Source organism: Falco biarmicus, chromosome W, assembly GCF_023638135.1.
Source record: "Falco biarmicus isolate bFalBia1 chromosome W, bFalBia1.pri, whole genome shotgun sequence".
NCBI lineage: Eukaryota > Metazoa > Chordata > Aves > Falconiformes > Falconidae > Falco > Falco biarmicus.
In genome coordinates this window covers 18,088,437-18,107,629 of record NC_079310.1, presented here as the reverse complement: position 1 = coordinate 18,107,629, position 19,193 = coordinate 18,088,437, and the positions used below count along the sequence as shown (strand labels likewise).

Genomic DNA, 19,193 nt, shown 5'->3' with positions numbered 1-19,193 from the left:
TTCAAGTGCCCAACCAGTTTTCACTCCTGTAAATGGTTCATTCCAAATATCATCATTTATCTCAGATCTCTTTATTCGTTTCAATTCTAAATTCTCTAAGGATCCTTTAAATGGTGATTTCTTCCAAATTGGACACAATGTTGGCATGCCTAAAGTAATTTGTTTCACCTTACCATCTAATGGTAGGTGTGTTGTCCAGGTTCCATCACTTAATGCCCAAACTAAATGTCCTGGACTTCAAATAGTAGATTTTCTACAACTAAACAAAGTTCCTCTTCTGACTGTAAAGGCGCTGGTTAAACTGAGAGTATTCTTAAGACCTCGACAAAAATAACCATATTTTAAAACAGTGGCCTACGGAGGAATTCTTTGAATTACTAAGTCTGCATTACTGCAATCTTACACTTTCTCACATTTCTACCATGGCACTATTTTATTTTCCTTCTCTCCCGATGTAGTTGACCTATCATCTACCCAGGGTAATACTGAAAAAACCTTTTAATCCCAGGTAAAACACCAAGAAGTTCTTGCCATATACTGAAAATGAGAAAATATGGACATAGACCATATAGAGTCCCATTGTTCTACTAATTGGGTACCTTGGCCAGTTTTGTTACACTTCCATTTCATGATACTTCTGCTCACATTGGTTTTAAGTTGTTCATCATAAGAAAACCATCCTAACTCGAGATTTGGACCCCCAGGAAGAAGAACTCAAGCTATGGCACTAGGTCAGGATCCTGTTATAAAATCATAATTCAATAGTTGTTGGGGTTTTTTTTTTTTGTTTTTTTTTGTTTTTTTACAATCTCTTACTTTACCTGGTGACTTCTACTGTTTTCTAATAACCTTTACTTGTTCATACCATTGAGTTACTGGCCTTTGTTCACAATAGGTGGTTTCATTTTTATGTTCCAGATTAGTCAGATTCATAGTTAAAATTCCCCATGGAATAGATTCACCTACTGCCCTCGGTATTGGCAAACAAGCAGTAATCTGCGTGATGTTTTGTAAATTGGCAAATTCTTTAATCAGTCCTACCATCAAATTTTCCTTAGCCATTTGTTTGGGAATGTCAATCACTTGTTCTGTTTCTATTTGTCTTTTGTTCCTGTCCACCAAGTCAGCCCATGATCCCACCAACACTACCAACCAAAAGAAAATCCAAAACCCAATCATAACCTGATATGAAAAATTAGACATGTTTCAAAGTCAATTTTTAAGTCTCTGGGTCACGATTTACAATCTTCCACGGAGTAGATGCTTTCTTCACAGTGCTTTCTTCACTCGAGTATAATGTATCCAAGCATCCGATTCTGCAATTTTGATAGCTGTAAAAGTGGTTAACAGTATCTGGAAAGGTCCTCTCCAGTGCTCCTGCAAAGGTTCGGAGGTCCAAGTCTTCACATAGACATAGTCTCCTGGTTGGAAATCATGCACTGAATTTTCCAGGGGTAAAGGTCTATTCCAAATTACTACACTCCAAATCACAGCCAAAGTTTTCCTTAGAAAAAGCAAATAGTCATACACATCTTGTTTTCCTTTTACATGTATGTTTAGATTTGGTTCTAGAGACTCATATGGTTTTCCATATAATAATTCATAAGGACTGACTGAGGTTCCACTCTTTGGCTGTACCCTGATTCATAATAATGCCAATGAAAGTGCCTGAGGCCACTTTAGACTGGTTTCTTGACAAATTTTACTTATTTGTCGTTTCAAAGTTTGATTCATCCTCTCCACTTTTCCACTAAATTGTGGTCTCCAAGACGCATGCAAATCCCAATTAATACCCAATACTTTGCTAACACTTTGGACTACTTCAGCAACAAAGTGTGGACCTCTACAGAGGATTTCCAATAGGAACTCCAAATCTCGGAATTATTTCTTGTAATAACCACTTCACAACCTCTTTTTGCTTGTGTGGTGCGACAGGGAAGGGCTTCTGGCCATCTTGTAAAAGTATCAACCCTTACCAGGATGCACCGGTACCCATTTTGTCTAAGTAACTCTGAAAAATCTACTTGCCAATAATCTCCAGGTTCTGTACCAGATTTCAGTCTACCCATTTGAACCTTTTTCTTAATCACTGGATTATTTTTCAAACATACTTCACACTTTGCAGTTACCATTTTAGCTATTCCTAACATATTAACTGGTATTACTTGCTTTCGTAAAAATGTTACTAAGGCTTCTGCCCCCCAATGACATTCTTGGTGTCTCATTTGAATTATCTCTCTCATCAAAAGAGGTGGAATTACTACCTGTCCGTTAGGAGTTACCCACCATCCAGCTAAGTTTTTCTTAGCATTTAATAACTGACCCAATTTGTCATCTTCCTCTGAATATCTCGGTTTTTCCCTAGGAAGGGTTACTGTTTTAGAAGGAATTATTGCCATTTGCAATGCTTGTTTCTTTGCTACCTTTTTTTTTTTTTTTTTTTTTTTGATGTTCTATCAGCTAAATTATTCCCAGCTATTATTTTTGTATTCCCAGTCTGGTGTGCCTTAAAGTGCATGATTGCTACTTGATCTGGCTTTTGAACTGCTTGCAATATTTGTAAAATTTCTATTTGATGCTTAATGTTTGATCCTTGAGAGGACAATAACCCCCTCTCTTTCCACAAAGCTCCATGGACATGCACTACCCCAAAGGCATATTTCGAATCAGTCCAGATATTTACTCTCTTGTCTTTGCTTAATTCTAAGGCTCAAATTAAAGCGATGAGTTCTGCCTTTTGGGCTGATGTGGTACTCGCCAATGCTCCTGCTTCTATAACTGTAGTCTCTGTTGTTACCGCATATCCAGCGTATGGGACTCCTTGTTCCATAAAGCTGCTTCCATCAGTATACAATTCCCAGTCTGGTCGCTCCAATGGCACATCCTTCAGATCTTCACGACTGGAATAAACATACTTGATGGTAGCCAAGCAATCATGTTCCAGTCGTCCTTCTTCCTGTATGGAACTTAAAAACACTGCAGGATTTACCAGGTTAGTTGTCTTTAGAATCACATCATCTTGTTCAGTCAATACCACCTGGTATTTCATCATTCGGCTGGGGGACAGCCAATGTCCCCCCTTCTGTTCTAGGACAGTTATCACCATGTGTGGGACATAGACTGTTATTGTTCTTCCCAAAGTCAATTTCCGAGCTTCTTGTATGAGCATCACTGTTGCGGCCAGTGCTCGAAGGCAGTTCGGCCACCCTTTACTCACTGTGTCCAGTTGTTCAGAGAAATATCCGACTGGTCGTTTCCAGCTTCCTATCCTCTGGGTTAACACGCCCAGTGCAAGATGTTGTCTTTCATGTACAAACAGCTGGAAATCTTTGGTTAGATCCGGCAGTCCCAAGGCAGGTGCAGACATTAAGGCACGTTTCAACTCTACAAAAGCCTTTTGTTGTTGTGGGCCCCATACAAAGGGAGAGTTCTTTTGGGCCTCGTACAGCGGTTTAGCTATTAGCCCATAGTTCATGATCCAAAGGCGACACCACCCAGTCATTCCCAGAAATGCTCTGAGTTCATGAATATTTCTCGGCTCAGGTATACTACAAATAGCTTCTTTGCGATTTTTTCCTAATTGTCGTTGTCCTTTTGAAATCTCAAAGTCGAGATATATCACAGTCTGGCAGGCTATTTGGGCTTTCTTCCTGGATACCTTATACCCATTTAATCCCAGGAAATTCAAAAGGTCAATAGTCACCTGTATACAAATAAATCTTTCTTCTGTAGCAATCAATATATCATCCACATATTGTAAAAATAAATGTCCAGGTCTTGGTTTGTCCTGTTTCCAAATTTCAAATTCCTTTGCTAAATGATTTCCAAAAATAGTTGGACTGTTTTTAAATCCTTGGGGTAATCTAGTCCATGTCAGCTGCATCTTTTGCCCGGTTTGAGGATTTTCCCATTCAAAAGCAAACAGTTTTCTGGTTTCCTTTTCCAAAGGTATACAAAAGAAAGCATCTTTTAAATCAAGCACTGTAAACCACTGATAATTCTCCCTTAACGCTGTTAACAGTGTATAAGGGTTTGCTACTACAGGATAAATATCCTTAACTATTTGATTTACTGCTCTCAAGTCTTGTACCAGTCTATATTCACCCGAAGGTTTTCTGACTGGTAAAATAGGAGTATTATACTCAGATTCACATTCTTCCAAAATTTTATACTCCAAAAATTTATCAATCAATTTCTTCAATTCCTGTCTCACTTCTGGTTTGATTGGATATTGTTTAATTCTCACTGTTCCTGCGCCTTCCTTCAAATCTATTTTAACCGGTTCTGCTAGTTTCGATTTACCAGGAATATTTGTTTCCCATACAGTAGGGATCACTGCCAAATCCACCTCCGGTGGAATTTCTTGTTCCTTTACCTTTTCTTGTATCATCAGGATTTCTCCCGTTTTTGACTCAGGTATTTTCAAGAAAAGTTCTCCTTCGTCAAAAACAACCTGTGCATTTAATTTGGATAACAAATCTCTTCCTAAGAAGGGTATCGGACATTCTGGTACATACAAAAATTCATATGTATTTATCTTATTTCCAAATTTCAAATCCAGGGGTTGCAGGAATGGCCTGTTTTTGTTCCAGTTTTTCCTTTACAGGTATTTAATAAAAAAATGTTGCTCCTGTATCCACTCCCAACCTCACAATTTAAACAACATTTTTTTTCCACTTTCTTATTTTCAGAAGTTATAGCTATTACCAAATTATCTCTAATAGTTAGCTTACATTCATCCTGCCAATCCTTTCTTTGTCTTAAGTAAAAAAACCAAATCCACATCTGGCATTTTATTCCATTTCCCTTCTCTTTTACAATACAACATTAACTGCAAAATAGTGTTATAATTCAGTGTCCCATTCGTGGGCCACTTTTCCTGATCATCCAATATACACAAAGGCCACCAATTATTACAATACTCAAATTATTACAATACTCAATCATCTGGCTCTTTTGCAGATCATCCTGTAAATTTCCCCAATGTGCCAATAAACATCCCAACAAAGAATTTTTCGGGATTTTGTCATTTACAGCAAGATTACCCATGCTTTTACTTTTAAACAAGCGAGTTAACTTAGTTGCCATGGTGTAATTACTCACAGTACAATACACAATTATTCAACTCTGTCACTCCGATCCACGGATACACACTCCACACTCGCTTTCGTTCTCAATTATACGTCTCACCCTTACAGCCACACTCACACTTTCCCACAGTTACTTTAAACAAACATATAACACAATATTATACCTCTTAATTTTCTTCTTAATACACAAACTCACAAAACAACAAAGAACACCAAAAACTTCCAACTTCTTGTTAGAGGTACTGCCTTAGAGAACACTATAGCATATAGTTTCTCTTGTTTCCACTTTTGTCCAACCCTGCAATAGCTTTCGCTTATGTCTTACGGGCAGACGCCTAGGCTTCCACTTCCACAAGGATCCTTTTAGTCCAACCCTGCAATAGCTTTCGCTTATGTCTTACGGGCAGACTCCTAGTCCTACCCTGCGCAGCTCTTTCACCGCATCTGACAGGTAGACTTACTCAGTGGGACTCCAACCCACTGGTGGGACTCTATCCCACTCTTTCCCATACAATTATTATAGTGCACTTACTTACTACAATTAAAAAAAGAAGTGTCTTACCCAAAAATCCAGGGAACGTTGCGAAGAGCCTTACGGATCGGGGATTGATGGGTGTCCCCGAGAAATCCTCGGTGCCGGCTGGAACCGATCAGGTCCCCGACTCCTCCGGTCTCCTTCAGTGAGGTCCCATCTGGGTCGCCAAAACTGTTACCGAAATCTCGGAATGAAGAACTTATCGACACCAATGTGATGTAGATAAGCAGACACTTCTTTATTGACGGCCGGGTGCGTGAGCGAGTCCTCTCACGGTCAACGCACACCAGATCCCAAAATCAGATTCCATATATAGAACTTATTCATACATATTCATTAATTATTCATGCATAATCATAACATTTCCCGTAAATCATTTTCATACTCTCCTCCTATATCTGATTATGCGCAGTAAAGCTTAGAAAGATCTAGAAATGGGTCTGGGGTACGATTTGGGTAGGTGGTATATGAGTCGGTGGTCGCGATCTCCCCCTGCCGGAATTACCTTTTACTAAAGTTCACGGTTTCTTGGCAGGCACCTGCAAGCTGTTCCAGTCAACTCTCCCCAGTTCCCATTAATCTCATATTCTGACATTTCAATACACCTCTGCGTACAGAAGACTGGTTAAATACAATGGAACCTTTCAACCCTAGAGTTATTACAATAGTTCCAGGCCCTTCTTCTAGCCTTGGTACAAGACGTACAAAAGATTCCATAACAACTCTTACTGCGTAGCTGCAAGTTTCCTATAAAAATTTCTTTTTTTTCCCTTATCCTTCTATATTTTAATTCTATTAAATGATTTTATAAAATCAATTAATTAATCAAATAAAATCAATCAATTTGATCTTATTAACTAATCGGTAACACAAGCATCAACAATTTCTTTTGTGGCTATGGCCATTCCTTTTCTCCTGACCACCATTTCCCAGTGGGTAATAGAAGTGATATCTCCTCTTCATACATGCACAGCAGTATAAAGCTAATATACTCAGCAAATGAAAACAAAGAAAAAAGGAAGGCTGACTCAGGAAAACAAGGAGTCCACCTGTGGCTTTTTGCCACTCATTTCAAGACAAAGCAACGCAGCCCCACATTTCCATCACTACAAGGCAAGTATAAAAGATGGCTTCTTTTTCTCAAGACATCAAAAGTGCATATATATACATGCAAACAGAACAGAGCAGAAACATCCTAGTACATCCTGCAGCTGGGGACAAGTGCAGACAAGAACTGGAAGTCAGGTGGTTTAAATTCCAGATATAGCTGTCAGGACTTTGAAATAAAAAGATATCCTTCTGAAATTTCTCGAAGACAGGCTGTATTTGGAGAGGTAAGTGGGAGGGAACAATTTTTCTTCTACCATAGAAAAAAAATGGGAAGAAAAAAGGAAATCCCACTGTTAGAATACAGTTAGTGGTAGAGGGAAAGACTAGGAGGATAATTCTCGAGAAAGAGATCACTGTCCCCTAGTGTTCCCACTGCAAATTCTCCAGGCTTGCCAGTCAAGGAAGAATGGGAGTAAAACCAGAACTCTGAAAAAGCTGTGCTCAGCATGTGCACATACATACACACGCACCTGAAACAAGCTTCAAAAATGTGCAACTTTAAATAAGTAGAGAGGTTTTCACCATTCTATTATGGAAGAAAAACTAAAAAAATAGCAGCAGCCCAGAAAAAGGAAGAAAACTGATCATTGCAGAAACAGAAGTAAGAAAAAAGGAAGTATGTATCTGTTTCACAGAATGGAGAGAGGGAAGAAAAAACATGAATAAAGGAGATATTTAACTTCAACTTTTTATTTGCTTGCTCCAAATTCTCAGTGTAGTGGCCATGAAGCTCCAAATTCTGATAGCAATTTTCCAGTCCGTCCCAGATACCCTCTCTCCAGATGAAGCAACAGAACCCTGTGCACAAAGAGGAAAGATAGCTTGGGAGGGGTACATTACTGGTGGCATTTTCTTAGCTCCCTCTGGTTCACTCCTATGCTGACCTTTATTTGTCAGTCTCCACCTCACATCCAGTTTTTGTGCTGAATACATGCTTAGTGGTCACAGAGTAAGCTACAGAAAGAATCCCTTAAAAGTACCACAGAGCAGACTTACTGGGTTTAAAACACTATCCAGAGAGCAACTGGGCATCCAGATAGGCAGATAAAGATCAGTAGATTCCTGGGTACACCTGTAAGTGCCACCAAGGCTAGCAGTGCTAGAAGTGAATGCCGGTTTTACAAGGTGTTAGATTTATTTCCTGAAATCTTACTCTCTCATCAGTATAGGGTCCTCCCCATATAATTACAGGATTTGCATCATTGTGTTCACTTACTGGCTGGCTGAATATGTGGATTCCAGGGGTCCAAATATGGTTTCCAACACAGCAGGTTTTAGCACCCCTTTGGCCTTTAAAATTGTCACAAAGAACTAAGTAGGAAAAAAAGAATTTCAAAAAGTTAAAATCGACAGGTGACTCAAAAGTTATTCTTGGCACACAGTAAAAGCAAGACATTGCAGCCTGCACACTCTTGAGCTCAAAAGGATATCAAGTAATGTGAATGCTTACCTAAGAAAGTCCCCTATATAATCAAAACTTAAAGGTTTATGTCTGTGTACAGACCAAAGCCAAGGGGCCAAAACCATGAGCTATTACATATTACAGAGGAGGTAAAAGAAAAACAAAAAAACCCCCAACTTTCAGCCCCAGCAGTGTGACAAGTTGGGATTTATCCCATGCAGTAGGGATGCATCAAAGTCTGGCTCTTTACCCTTCCCCATGACAACACAAATAAGTATGTGCCGCCGGAAGGTACCCACATATCAGAAGGGGCTGAAATACTCACTGTGAGTGAAAAAAAATATGCTTTAAAAAGCATGAAATCCCAGGATTCCTAGATTATTGCTTAAAACAAATGGAAGAAAAAAGTTACAAACACACTGAACTTGTTGCATTTTTTTTCTCTCTTCTTTCTTATCTCTGTGAGTTTCATGTTCTCAGCCAGCTGCCGACGTGGCATTGTGCATCCGCTCCAGCCACACTTCATATCCCTGTTTTTCTTCCAGGCATTCTGCCAACCTTATCTTACTTTCTTCTTTAGCCTTCAAGGTCCTTCACGGGCATCGCAGGCTGCAGCACCTGCCACAAAGCTCTCTACAATTAATTTATAATTCTCTTTCCCATTCTGCTTAGAATCCTTTTGGTGATGCTAGCTGAAAGGGAGCTAACACAGGTATGGTCTGGTGTGCTCTGCTTATACTGAGCATTGAGCATGTAATGGGGGTGCCTGGACACATTAGAATAGTGCATAAGTAAAAAGGTAAGTCAGTTATCCTGAATGACAGAACTAGTAAGTTAACCCCATGACAAAAAAAAACCAAATAAACCAGTATAACTAGGCCAAGGATGGCCATCATTTAAAAGCATAGGGTCTACTTTTTTGGTCTCCAAATATTGTGAAACACGTAGTAGGACAAGTGTTGAGGGTCTGTAGACAACTTTTCATTGTCTAGGACAGAGAATTGTGATGGCTGTGTTTTCCATTAGCAGGAGTAAAATAGGTACTAATGGATATGAGAAGCAGAAAAGTAAGAGGCATCTAGGGCTTGCTAGTTTTGGGCCAGCTTTCTAGAAACAAGCTAGCTGTCACAAAACTTAAGATTGCATCCTGTTACTAGGAGGGAAGAGGTGAGAAAACATAATGCTATAGATTCAGGAAAAAGGGGTAGCTTTGGATCTGGGTATCTCACATTTGGCAGTGTTTCTGAGATGTGCTGCTCCCAATGAAGAGACTCTGCTTTTCTTGCTGTCTTCCATATATAGGGCAAATACCATCTTAGCCTCCTTAAGAGAACTGCCTCCTTAACATAGCACACTGTTCTGTCACCCCTAGCTTCCCTAGGGATGTTTCCCTGGCCTCCTTTCACAAGAATTTCCTAAATCATGCTCCCCTGGGAACCCTGAACACGGATCTATATTCCAAGGCTTCCAGCACAGTCCAGCTCAGGCCGTATGCCAGGGAGTTTGATCACAGCTTAGCCTGAGGGAAACAGTTTCCAGTCAAGCCCCATGCTGCTGACACCTTACCTCTATTTGTTTCTTAAATTTGGACTGATTCCTGCACCTCACCCTTCTTTTTCTCAGGTTCTTATTTGGATAAGAGGAGTGGTTCCTGTGGAGTAAGCTAAGCAGGAATTCACTTGCCTCTGTGTTTTGTGAGTGTAGCATGCTAAGGAAGATACAATCCATAATTAAAACAAAATTGTGCTGTTTTCTAGGAAGTACTTACTAGCTCAGAAGTTAAGGCATGAAAAACAGTGGCTGAAATTTTCTGGCAGGTGTTTCCCAGACCAGGCCAGATGGCAATACCTTATTATGGCTTTAAATTTTTATAAATAATCTTCTTACTGGCAGGTGTTTTCATAATTTCCATGAGTTGATGGCTATCTTGTACAATAATCTTTCTAGGTAGAGGCACTGCTTTAATTATTACATTTTGTGTAGATGCCATTTTTTTTTATTGCAAATACAGCTAGGTTTTTCAAATTGTTTTAATTTTTTCCCCTGCTGATTTCTCTGCCTTTTATTTGCAATTCATTTCATCGGCAGATGACACTGGATCCCATTCTGTTAGAGAAGGCTGATAAGGTTAATCTTTGTATCAGTATGGTCCACTCAACAACCATGAAGAGCGAAGAACGTAGCTCCAGGTAAGGTAGAGCTGAAGAAGAAGCCTTGTTTGCAGGAATACAGACTGATTCAAGATTTACGCAGAATCAACCAAATTGTTGTAGATGTACACTCTGAAGCCGAGAAATCTCGCAAACAAAGAACTCAATAGTCAGATGACTACTAAGCAGGTATTTGTTTATTCAGTGCTGGGCATGCGGGGCAGGGCAGGGGGGGCTTGGTCTCTTTACTGACTTCTGCTTTATACACTTATACATATTCATTAACTATTCGAGAGTGAGCGGTGTTTTATTCAAAATAAGAGAATGCCTTCTTGGCGCTTGCACACTACTTCCTGGTGGTTGTCTGGGGGGGTCTTTTTGATGAAGGCTTGACGTCTTCCTCTTTATGAACTTTTGAACCGTCCTCCATTGCTCATGCGCATTTGTTCTTGGCAGCAATCCAAACTACAAAGCTGGTTAGTACTAGTTTGTTTCTTCTTTATCTTCTTGGTGTCTTCTGACTGGCTTACACACACCTTGTAGATTAGGCAAGCACAAATATTTTGCAAGCATCAGCTTAATACTTTACAGACATAGTCAAACAAAAAAGTAGCTTCGTATCAACCCAGTGGTTCCTAATCCATATATGTTGTTGTCTAATGTCTCTGAAAAGGCTTCTGTATCCCATTGGAAACTAAGAGCCAAAAGTTGTTTACCTTTGAATGAGAAAGTCAGACTACTGGAAGGAATATGCAGTTATGCTGGACTGTGTTGTCTCAAGGATCCAAGACTAGTCCAACCTTATTTGGTAATGTCTTAGCTAAAGAATTAGAAGACTGGCAAGGTGAGAATCCCCCAGTTACTTTGTTACAATATGTGGATGATCTGCTCTTAGGAGCTCGAACTGAACAACAGTGTCAAGAAACAACCTTAAGTTTGTTGAATTTCCTAGGACTTGCAGTTTATAGAATGCCTCAAACAAAGGCACAATTAGTAAAACAAACAGTGATTTACCTTGGATTTGAAATTTCAAAGGGACAAAGGAGGTTGGGAATTGAACAAAAAGAAGCTATTAGCCAGATAGCTCCCCCACAGACAAAAAGGGAACTCTGAGGTTTCCTTGGAATAGCTGGATGGTGCCAAATGTGGATTAGCTGTTTCCACCTTAAATCCTGCTACATTGCTACCTAAGACTGATGAGGATGATTTATTACATGATTGTATACAAAACCTCCACTGAGTATATTCTAGCAGACCAGATCTGAAGGACATGTCACTAGAGGACCCTGATTGGACTTTGTAGATGTCCATCGAATCATTGTTAGAGGGTTGGAAGTTAACAAATGAATATTCATGTAATCGTGTATAAATCTGATTGTGGAAACGACCAAGGTGTTCTAGTCCACCTGTTGCAGATTACCTTAAAGTTTTACCAAATCTTTCTATATTTTGTGAAACAGCTATAGAAATATCTTGATTTTAAAGAGTTAATCTCCATGTTAGCTATGCTGCTTGTTATCTGAGATTGTGTTACTTGAAGTCCCTATTCTATAGACCATAATAACCTCAGTCCTTATTCTCTAGACCATAACCAGAGCACCTAGGTTCTATTGTGTATAGGATGAGTTATTGGACAGCTTGGCAAGGCCGATATCCAGCCGTCCAACTTGGCAACAAAACTTACTTTCAAGGTGTCCTGAAGTGAACTACCTTCATTATAATACTAAAAATCACACCCACAGGTCAAGAATGGAAGAAAAAAGTGCAAATGGTGAATTATCTAGTTCTGCTTCCCAAATGTCTTCTCTTGCATTTCTCTAGACAATAAAATAAACACCTCCCATCAGTAGGTGCATCATGTAGTAGGTCATGTTGATTTGGTCTTTCTTCTTAGAATGTCAGCAAGTTTTCCATCAGTTGCATTCTCCTCTTGCCCACAGTGTTTAAACACTTTGCAGCTGTGGGCCAGGAGGAACAGAACCATTCAATTTTCCAAGTAGAACTTGGAGCCTCCTGCTTGGTTTAGCTGTGAGGGGATCCATATTAAGTAAACCTGTAGAGGGGAAAGCAAGTCTCTGGATATTCTAAAAAATGGCTGGATGTTTTTTGAAATTAAATTTTCCATTTTAGATGGTCTCACAAGTGCCCTAGTATGTCATAACTGATCTTATAGAAAGATTGTGAGGATGTCTGAATGAAAGAGCTCTGTGTGAGCTTGCAGAGGGAAGGGATGTTCAGACATATCTAATGTTTATCTGATCTTTAAAATAACTTCATAAACCACTAAACATCGTTGCTAGAGGTGAATGTGTTGAGCCAGCTTGTATGCTGTATTCCCTACTCTCCTCAGAGCCCTTCAGTGAGCCACTGCCATTCTCTCTGTGCAGATGCTTGGGACTCCATTGTGAAGGTGGCATATGGCCGACCAAGTATTTGGCTGGATAGTTTGCAAGATCAATGAGCTGCTGGCTGAGAACATGCATCCTGAGGTGGAGCTGAGGGAAATAGGTGAGTTCTGCCTGCCTTGCTCCTGTTCTGTCCCCAAACGTACATCCCTCATCCACGATGTAGGAAAGGCACAATACAAGGTTTCACAGAGACTGCATTTTAAAAAATGTGATCATATTGGAGTTACTAGTCAGAAGCATGAAGTTTGTAGGGCCTCAGCCAACTCTGGGTAGTTGGTTGGTCTAAAGCAACTGTGAGACTAGTTCTGGGGTACTCTGGCTTTGCAGAGGAACTGGGGGTTGGAGTGGGATTTCTCCTAACTAGCTCTCTAAGGGGAGTTATGAGAGAGGTGCCACTGGTGAGTTGACTGGGAGTTCCATGTGTCACAAGATCTGGGTGATGGGAGATTTAGTTGTGTGTTGGGGCATGCAGCTATCTGCAGGGGTGGTCTGCAGGCTCCATGGTGAGCTCTTCTTCCCTCTTTTAGGTATCTTGGATATTTTTGGGTTTGAAAACTTTGCAGTGAATCATTTTGAATAGCTTTGCATAATTTAGCCAATAAGCAGCTGCAGCACTTCTTTAACCATGTAAGTCTGCTGTGTGTGGTGGGGAAAGTAGAGCACTGATCTACCTGGCATATGAAGGAGAACTTGGGGGAAAACAGGTCTATTGTCTGGAAGGGCAGAAATAATGATTAGTGAAGCAGGGTAAAGAGCAGCAATTTTCTCTGCTGTGGCAGAGGAGCCACTGGTGCAGGGAAGGAAGGAGCAGAAGGGTCAAGCAATGACTAAAGTTGGCAGAGCAGGGATGCTTGCGCTTTGAGAAGCATTCCTGCTTTATGCACCAGCATCAGTGAGTGACAAGCTTATGGAAGAGCATGCAGAACAGCAGTTTCATCTTGTGCCTCTGATGCCATGAATAAGAGCCACGCCTCTGTGCTTTGCTCAGGGTGGGAAGGAAGGTGGTGTTGTCTAACCAAGTCTTCTGGGTGCTCCAACCTCTGTTTTTTCTGTCTCGGCACATTTTCCAGCTGAGCCAAGCTGCCTATAGGGAAGAAGAGCTGCCTTGGGAGACTATCACATTCAACAGTAATTAACCTATTCTGGTGAGTGATAATAGGACTGACAGAAGAGAGGATTAACATATAATAAGTTATAAAATAAAAGTCCTGCATCCACTGTGCAGCACCAAAGGACAGTCTAATGGCTTTACCTTTACCTATTGGGGTCCAGAGTACAGCAGTCATTATTTTATTGCAAGCACTGAGGAACACAGTGAGAGCAGCCAGGTAATTAATGTTTTGAAAATGGAGGCACTCATTTATACATTCAAATGGTAACTAAACAGCTTGTGTTCTAGGACTATTGCATATAACCTTACTGCTACCAATTTTGAAAGAAATGGCACAAATATGTTGGATTGATTGGAGATAATTTTTGGCACAGTAGTAGAGATGAAAATCGGGTCATTGTAATATGTAATTTAGTAATCTAATCCCACAGTTGTTGACTAAGTTATTACTTGTGACTTTCTTTATTACAAAAATTAACACCTAACATAGAAAGGAGAGTGGCAGACTGGAGATAAGAAAGGGAGCAAGAGAAACAAGGGGATACATGACAACAGGAGGGAAGCCTATTCAAAGGGAATAGGGGGAGAGCAAGGAAAAGAGTGAAGCATAAACCAAAAGTAAATGAAACTTCATAATAATCAAGGAAAGCAGAACAAGAAAAGGCAAATGTCTCAGTGTTATGCTGCACTCCTGTGGTTCTAATGCCTCAGTGCCATCCTCTGGGTTTTGTTCCTCAGGATTTGCATCTGAATGGGGTGCATATGCATTTACAGAATTCACTTTTGAGCCAGTGTACATGCAGTTTAGCAGTTGTTCCTGGCAAGCTGTGGAGGTGGCTTTCACAGCAAGCCTGTGAGCACTGCTGGCCTTAGTGACTTGCTGCTCTTTCCCCTAGGTACAATATACGGCTGGGAACTTTTTAGAGAAGAACCGAGACACCTTGCCAGCCAATGTTCATGGCCTCTTCATCAACAGCATCACCCCCTTGCTCAGTGTGCTGTTCACAGGTAAGTCCCTCTGTTACAATAAGATATCCCACATGAATCAGGGCACACCTTAGCAAGAGCTAAGTGTGGAGATGAGGCTCATGTACTACGAATATGTTTCACAGCTGACAGCCTCAGGGAGATTCTGGGAAGGCTACAGTCTGGATTGGGGCTGCTGGCATATACCAAGCTGTCAGAGCTGTTTGTTCCCCTTGGTACCTAGGCACGATAGTAGGAATAGCCTTCAGAGGTGTTCTTCCTGTGGAATTGAAGGGCCACTGTATAGGCATAGTTCTGACCACAAGCTTGACCTTCTTTACAGATGCTAGTTACAGCAAAGCCTGCTCTTTCCAGGGATCAGTTTTTGGTTAATTGCTCTTTTTGCTGAAGGAGGATGTGTTTTCCCATCAGCAAGATCTCCTGGGATATACCCAGTAGATTTTCTAGCCAGCATCTTTTGGTTTGACTGTGACTGGAAAGCAAGGCAGGTTATATCTTCTTCCAGAGAATTAGCTCAGATGTCTTCCCTCAGATCAGATAGCCCATCTTCTCCAGGGCCAGTGCAGGACTGTCTCCACTGGTCCTTTCCGTATGCTCTGTTCTTGTCTAGAAATGAAGGTGGATGAAGCCATAGCTCCTAACTGTTCACACTGAAAATTGAGTGCTGTGGAGCAAGCACATGAGTGTAGAGATGATCCTTTTTGAACACATTTTGTTTTTCAGGTACAACTTGTTAAAAAAACTCTGAGGTTGTGCATTATTTCTCTCCCACCACTGCACTCCCTTTTTCCAGTTATTGATAAACCTTCAGAGTCTCCAAAACTTCTGTGAAAGTAAACATTTAAAGAAAAGTGGTTTTCAGCTCTTCCGCTTAGGAGTATCTTTCTTTGTTACCACTTCCTCACTGTTACTGAAGATACTTAGTCTAGTTCCAACTCTGAAAGTTCACAAACAGCAGAGAACCTGTTCTCAGTGCAGATTGGTTGTCCAGTCCTGGGCAACCGTCTGTAGGTGGCCCTGCTGAGCAAAGGGTCATCTGCCAGAGTCCAGATGACCTCCAGAGGTCTCTTCCAACCTCAACCTTTCTGTGTTTCTATTATTCACATAAGACCATTGCATCAAGGGTGTGCAAAACTGTCATTAGATCCTTCAGTAAATTCAACTTCCCTGAGTTTTTCATCTTGTCACTGAATTAGTTTTAAGTTATCTGATTTTATATAACCTCCTATGTTGGCTGCTATAGGTGAGCTTTCCATTTGCTATCTATACTTTTTTCTGCATTGTTAGATGCCTGTTGTTGATGATATTTCTTTTGAAGGTCATTTAGGGTTGTTCAATAATCTGATTGCCTTGTCTTCTCAGTGGCAGAAAATAATATTGCCTGGATTGTATGCTTCATATATTTGCATTTTCTACTCCCTTTCTTTAGCTCTTTCATTGTATTTCCAGATGGTGAAACGTAAAGTCCTGTCTGTGATTCAGTATTTGTAGGGAAACTTGTGTGTGAAGTGAGGTTTGAATGTTTAGACATGGTTGATTGTAAGCAAGGGTACAAAATTAGCTATTGTCTCTGTTCTTCCAGCCACTATCTCCAGGATGGGGACACTGATTCCTCATGTGAAAGCCAAGGTATTGCACTTCAGGTCCACATGACAATTGACAAATGATGGCATAGTTACCTGATATTTATTATTTAAGAAACTGGCTGAAAATATGAACAGACAGGAATTGGTTGAAAATATGAACAGACAGCAATCTGCTTGCAACAATTTCTCCTTTGTTTTTTTACAAGGTTTTCTGTTTGCCTCTATTGTCACTGGACACTAAGGGGACAGACAGGTTCTTTTAGGGAACTTTGGCAGAATGATGAGAGCACTAAGTTTTAGTTACAATTAAAGTTTTATTTTCCTAACAGCATTTTATGATTAGCATAGAATTTATAATCAGAATAACACAGGATTTCTATAAGCAGAATCAGTGCAGTACAATTTTATAAGTAGCATAGTACAGAATTTTATAGCACTGCTTAGCTTATGGTTTCTAATCACCCGGACCCTCTGCAGATTGGGTCAAATCTTAATACTTGGCTTGCTGTATCAACATAAAAATCATAATCTAGACTCAAAAATCATATAAAAGAATATGAGTCAGTCCTTGCAGGAAGAAGACGACCCACCTGGGTGTGATTCTATGCAACCTGCTCTAGGTGAACCTGCTTTAGCAGAGAGGTTGGACTAGATCAGGGGTCCTCAAACTACGGCCCGCGGGCCGGATACGGGATCCTCAATCCGGCCCCCGGTATTTACAGAACCCCCCCGCCGGGGTTTGGGGGGGGGAAACCAAGCAGCCGCAGATGACCTCCTGCCACTTCATCCGCGCGCCGGCCTCCGCAGCCCCCACGCACCCGCCGGGACCGGGCTGGAACCAGCGCCTCGTCCTCGACCTGCCCCCCGCAGGGGGCGCCTCTGCGCGGCGGGCGAGAGGCGCGGGCATCTCCTCTGCCGGGCAAGCTCAGTCGGCAGCCTCTGCACTGCGAGGTCCAGCCAACTCGGGCGAATCGCCAGAGCCCGGGCGCGGCAAAGTCCCTTCAGTCCCTTCTGGCCACCCTGTCCGGACTGCGCGGCCGGGCTGAGGAGGGGGGCGGCGGCATCAGCGAGGGGGGCGGCTCCCCCGTCTCTCCCTCCCTCCCTCCAGCTCCCAGGCAGGACAAGCAAGCCAGCACCAGTGGGAAGCGCGCGCACCATCATGTCAAAAAAAAGAAAAATTGACTCCGAGTGCGGGGTATTCCAAGAAAAGTGGACTTCTGATTATTTTTTCACGGAGTACAAAGAAAGAGCTGTTTGTCTGAATTGCCAGAATTCAGTGTCTGTGTTCAAGGAATACAATTTGCGTCGACACTACCAACCTCAACATAAAGATAAATATGATTCTTTGGTCGGACAAGTGAGAAAAGATAAAATATTAAGACTGAAACATGGATTGACAACTCAGCAAAATACTTCTGTGACGCAAAAGCAGCTCAATATATCATCACTTCGAGCAAGCTATCAAGTTGCCAAGCTCATAGCGCGCACTGGCAGAGCATTCACAGAGGGAGAATTTGTTAAAGAATGCCTTCTTTCTGTGGCCAAAGAGATGTGTCCAGAGAAGGCGCATTTATTTAGTACAGTGAGTCTTTCAGGAGCTACAATTACACGAAGGATTGAAGAAATGGGGGAAAATTTGAATCTGCAGTTGCATACTCCTCAAAAAACTTTGCTATTTCTCATTGGCACTCGACGAAAGCAATGATGTTCGTGATTCTGCACAACTTCTAATTTTCATTCGTGGGACAAATGATTCTTTCGAAGTCACGGAAGAGCTTGCTGCACTGAAAAGCATCAAAGGAACAACTACAGGAGAGGATATCTATGAGAAAGTTTGCCAAACTATGAATGATTTGGAGCTGGACTGGGGTAAACTATTCAGTGTGACACCTGGTGGTGCTCCTAGCATGGTGGGGTCCATGAAAGGAGTGGTTGCACGCATTAACAAAGAGATGGACAAACGCAGCCATTCACATCCAATAGCCATACACCGCATCATCCACCAACAAGCACTGTGTTGTAAATCACTGAAGCTGGACTCTGGCATGAAAATTGTGGTTTCTTGTGTTAACTTCATTAGATCTCACGCACTAAACCACAGAGTGTCAGGAATTTCTGTCTGAGCTAAATGTTGCCTATGAAGATATTCTGTACCACACAGAAGTCCGTTGGCTGAGTCGAGGGAGAGTTTTGAAACGATTTTATGACTTACTTCCACAGGTTTATGATTTTGTGCTTTCTAAAAACAAAGAAGTACCAGAGCTCAAAGATGCGTTTCTGACAGATGTAACAGAGCTACTCAACAATTTCAATGTCCAACTTCAAGGAAAGGGGAAGCTCATCTGTGATATGTATTCACATGTGAAAGCATTTCAAGTCAAATTAGACCTGCTCATTAACCAAGCAAAGGAGGAAAACTTCTGCCATCTCCCCACAACTCAAAACCTGTCTGCAGAAAAAACAGCAGTTGCATTCCCAAACAAAACATGTATGGATGTTCTAGAAATGTTGCAAAAGGAGTTTCAAATTAGATTTAAAGAGCTTCGTCTCCATGAACAGGACATACAGCTTTTCCGGAACCCATTTTCTGTTGACATTGAAACTGTTGATCCGATTTACCAAATGGAATTGGCCAAACTACAGACCTGTGACTCGCTGAAAGATGCATTCAAATCAAGCAGCCTTACTAATTTCTATGCGTCTCTCCCCTCAGAGACATATCATAATCTCAGGAACCACGCACTCAAAATTGCAACCATCTTTGGCAGCACCTATGTCTGTGAGCAGACTTTTTCCCGAATGAAACATCTGAAA

General features: G+C 41.2%; 1 protein-coding gene across 1 annotated transcript in view; it reads right to left on the bottom strand.

The window, feature by feature from the left end:
- Positions 1-840: 840 nt before the first annotated feature.
- The window catches only part of LOC130141990 (gamma-secretase subunit Aph-1b-like), a 53,140-nt gene continuing 34,787 nt past the window's right edge, over positions 841-19,193 (bottom strand). Inside the window, exon 3 of the mRNA XM_056323392.1 lies at positions 841-1,504. Coding sequence (XP_056179367.1) covers positions 1,270-1,504 — 235 coding nt within the window. The 3' untranslated portion in view covers positions 841-1,269. The remainder of the gene's footprint in view (positions 1,505-19,193) is intronic.